At 43.8% G+C, this 5,613-nt stretch overlaps 1 protein-coding gene across 1 annotated transcript in view; it reads right to left on the reverse strand.

The window, feature by feature from the left end:
* Positions 1-5,350, reverse strand: part of TMEM260 (transmembrane protein 260) — a gene marked incomplete at its 5' end in the record, with an annotated part of 14,297 nt that extends 8,947 nt beyond the window's left edge. The window contains 3 exons of the mRNA XM_008947559.1: positions 799-978; positions 3,123-3,236; positions 5,173-5,350. Of these exons, the coding sequence (XP_008945807.1) occupies positions 799-978; positions 3,123-3,236; positions 5,173-5,350 (472 nt within the window). The remainder of the gene's footprint in view (positions 1-798; positions 979-3,122; positions 3,237-5,172) is intronic.
* Between the last annotated feature and the right edge of the window lie 263 nt (positions 5,351-5,613).

Consider the following 5,613-nt stretch of genomic DNA (forward strand, 5'->3'; position numbering starts at 1 on the left):
CACCCAGTTCCCCAAGAAGCCTGTAACAGAATGGCAACGGCGCTCGCTGCCTCACGCTGGCTGGATGTGGGGGCTTGGATGCCTGAGGACGTGGGACTGCAGGACCTCAAGGAGTGATGATGCAATATGTAAACCATACCTTCTTCTCTTTTTTTCCCCCACAGTGGTGTGATTTCCCAGCCCTCTGTGCTGAAATTTCTAAAGGAGGAAGGAGCAAAGGGGTGCTGGGTGCTTCCCATCCTTGGGAGGCCAGAGCCAAACATTTAAGTCAGTGCTGGAGGAGGCAGATGCAAACCCTGTGCTACACCTCCCTCCCTTGGCAAGAGCACAGACCTGTCAACAACTCAAGACAGAGGTTGCTGAGCCCCCTCAAACCTACCATATCTTTCGTAAAGCTACAGCAATGAAAACTGCTTGCGACCTCTTTAAATAGCTGAGTTTAAAGTAAAAAAGACAATTATTTGTCTTAAAACAAGAAAAACACCAACTTGGTATCAGCATCTCCACCTACCACAGCTTGCACTTGGGGCTCTTATAAATATGAGACATCTTGTACAGCTCCCAGGAAATAATACAGCTCTCCCCACAAAGGCAAAGAGAACGATTTGTTTGCTTCCCAGCCACGTGATCCATTCCCAGAAAACCTCAGAGATCAGATCAAAATGAGAAATAATATTTTTTTAAAAAAAGAGAAGATTTCCCCTCTGTGTCCCTGCAAGCCATTAATCACCACAAATAGAAAGGTCCTGCTATTGCACAAGGCAAAAGAACATTATTTGGAAAATGACCCTTATTTACCAGATTGAATGTCCCATATTCTTCTCTCAGAAAGTGGGTCAAAAATCCTTGAAAAGTCGTCTGGTCTCCCCATGTCCAACGGGCTCGATTGAGGTAGGACGAAGCCGGCAGATAGAGATAAGGCAGCAAACCAGCCAAGAAGCATAAACCCAACTTCAGCAAATGGCCTAGGGACAATTCCTGCACCAAAATATGTCATATTGCATAACAATGTTTATTTTAGTTTAATCGTGCTGGAACTTCAAGAACAGATAAAGAAAAAACATCAAATATATTTACACAGAGCTGATCTCTCATTTTATAGTAAGTCCCTACAAAATGCTATGTTAAACCTTACGATTTTGTGGATTACTAGGGAACTGCATCAAACTGATCTCCTTTGCATGGCAGGGTGAAATTTAAGTGAAGCAAATAATATTAGCTAGGACTCATGAGTATCATACTCATTGCATCTTTCACATTTAAATCATGGCATGACATGCATAGATGGCTGAAGCACTGCAAGGCTGAGATAACCCACTTTGCAGCGATTAAGAGTTGGCTGGTATTCCATCTGGCAAAAAAAAAAAAAAATAATAAAAAAGGAAAAAAAGCGGCTCTAGTACAACTACACACATCACCACCATCATCAGGAGTCAGTTTTGCCATCGACTTCGTCGCGATTACACTGGCTAAATTGGATAGGCCAACTTTTGGGGTGGGATTTTCAAGACTGCCTAAGGGGTCAGGAAGACAAGACTTTCAAAGGGCCTCCTGTGCCTAACTCCTTTAAGTGCTTTGGAAAATCCCACCCTAGAATATTGCACGCTGGCTTTATCGTTAACCACTGCCCTGTCAATCAAAGCACTTCTTCAGCAGTTGGGGTTATGGGGAAGAGGCACCATTCAGAGTGATGATCCTGCAGAGCAGAAGCAGCTTGGCAATGGTGGTGGCCAGAGTTCCTTCAGAAGAAAGTTGGTTCTTTTTGACTTAAAAAGGGTTTTTTTTGGTTTTCCAACAAATAGCCTTCTTGTTAGGTAGATTTCTGCAGCAGGCACCCCTGGTCTGTCTGAAGTATTTCCCAGGAATACTGTATTGGCACAAGATTCTCCTTCCTGGAAATCACAGAGGTCTCTCTGGACCTCCCTTGGTTAAAAAATAAACAAACAAACAAAAAAAGCTCTAAGGAACATAAATATATTGCAGAATGAATCTTCATTGTGTTAAAGGAAATCTATAGTCAGAGAGGGGTTTGCTGAAGATGCTGACCAAATTTTGGATAAAGCTTGTCTGAGTTGCACCTTCTCTCTTGCAGCTCACACCTTCACTCCAAGCTTAGTTCCATTACCCGGTGGAAAAAATACAGGCAGGACTGGTCCAGCAGAAACCTGTTCAGCTGTCACCCTCAGTGGGGCAAGAGGGGGTGTGGGGGAGACTAGGTGGATATTTCTCAGGGCCACTTGCAAAGTGATCAGTGCATCTGGGTCATTGAGATGTGCAGCTGGTTTTCAGAGCAATGTGCAAATCCAAGTGGAATTTCTACAACACATCTGGATCCAGCCTGATGCCTTGACTCACAGAAGATCACCTACATAAGACAGGAGCATTGCAAGGCCCCTGAACATCACCTGGGAGCCTCATCCAAATGGATGCACATTGCCTTCATAAGCTAGGAGTGCAAAAAGGTGATTTCAGCTTCTTTAAGAAAGAGGTGTGGAAGGAGGGACATCTTGAGACTGACATCTCTGGCAGAAGATGAAAGAGCCATACTTGATGAGATCATGTCAGCCTGCCTTTAGTCTTGATCAGCTGGCACGAGGCTGGTGCTCTTCCCCTGAGAGCTGATCTTGTAAGACTCACAGGTCCTGGCTGCATCAAAGCTGGAGGCCGAGGAGATGCTGAAGAGGATTTCCCCCTAGTGACGAGCCACTGCACCCTTCTTGCTGTGCTGCTTAGCCTGGCTGCACCTTCAACTATCAACAGGAGCTGCAAAATGCTCTGCAACGAATGGACATGGCTTTTGTTGGTTACCACCAGGGAACCAACATACAGAAACTCATCTCCACGTTGGCATGGAGTTGATGGCATGAGGAGACCAATGCCACCAGCCAGGAGAGGTAATGCACACACACTGCACTGACTCCTCACCAACAGATACTTATCTACATAAGCAAAGCCCCTAAATTGTAATTGGTGGCTCTGGCGTCAAGACTGATGGCCTGTAACTTCAAATTTAGACAGATCACCGACTGCTTCTGTTTGTACATCAACAGAGAAGTGGGACAAGTGCTTGGAAAGAGGAATTCCTCCCTGCCTTACCGAAGTGGAGGTACCAAAACACATACCATCTTTCTGAAGAGCCGGGAGAGAACCCAGGGCACAATACAAGCCACGTAAAGAGCTATCGTGTGCTGATTGCACAGACTGAGCCCACAGCAGAAGGCACCAAGTTTAGAGATCTGAAAGGGGGAAAAGAAAAAAAACAAACCCATTCACAATTACTCTTTACAGTTTGCAAAAACATCAAGAGACCAAAAGGCCTTCAGTGCAGCCCACAGCATGCGTAGGCAAACACAGTGGTGAGCCCTGGTCAGTTCTAACACTGGCTATTTTTCAGTATTTACAGGGAGATTTCATTTGTTCAACAGAAAATATTATTTAAGAGGAGTCCAGTGCAACAGCTGTGTCTCCATGTATACAGAGATCATCTCTAGCACCATCATGTCATAGCAATGCAACAGGGTCCAGTTCCTCAACAGGGAGACTGCCCAGCAGCCAAAGCCAAATGGTGCAAAGTTTTCAGAAGCCATACCCTAAAATAATGTCATTATGTACAGAGACCTCATTTTATATAGCAGGCATGATTTTTAGCTCTTCTTCAGGCACCAAGGTGCTAAGGTCAGGGCTACACCAACTTCCTAGGCAAAGGGAATTACATGTGATATCCCTTCTTAGTCTAGAAGGTCATTTTCAAGCATCTTTGAGATTTTTCTATAAAATGGGTAACACAACCAAACTATGCACCATGGTGCAGGGTATTTCTGGTATTCACTGACAATTATTCACAGGTTCATTACTGGTACCATGACCATCCCTGGCCGAGGCTAAGGAAAGCCTCTCTCTGCCCCATGCTATCATATGCTCTGCTCTGTCCCAACACACCAGACCAGTGCTGAGTCCTCTCAGTCAGTGGGGGACAACAAGGCTACGAGAGCAACTCCATAAAACACCTCCCACAACTCCTGAAAAACATTTGTGCACTTCAGAGCTGCCCAGCAGGACTTAGAACAAGCTCAGTGGTTTTTCAAGTATATTGATGAACAAGCACACCCCTGAAGGTGTCTGCATGACCATCTGATTTACGAAAAGCACTGCAAGCTTGCTGTTGGCAGCCTGGCTTCTTCAAGGCATGGGATGCCAGACAGACAAAAAAGCACTGAAACAAGCTCCTTAACTGCTTCTGAAAATCCCACTGGAAATTGTGCACATGAAACACAGAAGCAGGTTGGAAAATGCCCAACGCCATCTTTGTGGACTTCAGGTTGTAGGGATCTTGGAACAGTAGTTGTCAGAAAAAAAACAACCCTCATGGTGAAATGAGGTCTCTGTAACCACTGATAAAACATGTTATTTGAGAACTCACGAAGCTGAGTAAACTACCACTGTGGGCTCCCAAAATTCTAGCCCAGCCCAACAAAAATCCTTTTATTCACACAATTTACAGGAGTCACAGCATGCAAGTCTGTGAAAGGAGAAGAGATCAGATGTCCAGGCAGAAAGAACAAGTCCTGCTGAGTAAAAATATCATTTGGCTGCTTAGTCTGTTTATAAACCAGAGAATATAGCATGAAATGTAAAGTCTCTGTATTTAACAATGCCATTATTTTAGGGGAACATTTAATTTCAAAAGAAGAACTGATTGAAAATTTGGTTGTTTCCATTTTTCAGTAGAAACCTGAGTTTTTGATCAGACCAAGTTTTCTGTAAAATATATCTATTTACCCCAAGAAAAAATACCACTTCTGAAAACAAAAGCTTGAACGCTCACAGTCTAGTTCGAGTCGTTGATGCAGGAAGCCAAACTTTGCACTCAAAACATTTAGATGACAGTGATTTTGCTTTTCCTGTTTCAACCCTGTGTGTTTTAAGTGAATTTAAATCAAACATATTCAACAGGTCCCAGCTCAGCCCTTATAGAAAGTGGACAGGTTTTCCCAACTTTTGAACATCCAGGTAGGGCAGGGATGGACACCACCCAGCAGAGGTGCTGCCAAAATTTGACCTTCTGTATTTAAACAAGACTAAATAAGCATTAAACGAATCGGGAATTAAACAGACATGTGATAACCAATTGAAAAAAAACCCCAACTATTCACTTTGCTTGAGATGTTTTACCTTTGATCTCTCTTTTGCAGTGGATGCCTCCTCAAAATGCGTGGTGAGAGCCATCAGCAGCCCCACAAACAGATTGTTTAAGCTGAAAACCTCCGCCGTGATGGACCACTGCCACGTTAGCCGAGAGAAGGAAAACACCCCCGCAGCAAGGATTCCTCCAGCATACGAGCCAGAGAGCCTGCAAACACAGATAACATGAAATCTTCTTTTCCAACAAAAAAAAGCCTACTTTATTGTCCTTTTTTTCTTTTTTTTTTTTTTTAAAACCATACTGGAGCAGCAGAAATGATGACTGTCACCCAGCACCCTGCCAAAACATTATATGGTTAATATCTTCCTAATAATTTCTTTGCACTGAATTGCAATTAGGAAGAGCAGGCATCAGCCAGCCCAGCTATTTGCAAGCCACAAAACATCACAGTTGGCTTCTTCTTGCCAGCA

This window comes from Merops nubicus, unplaced genomic scaffold, assembly GCF_000691845.1.
Source record: "Merops nubicus isolate BGI_N331 unplaced genomic scaffold, ASM69184v1 scaffold1019, whole genome shotgun sequence".
In the NCBI taxonomy this organism is placed as follows: domain Eukaryota; kingdom Metazoa; phylum Chordata; class Aves; order Coraciiformes; family Meropidae; genus Merops; species Merops nubicus.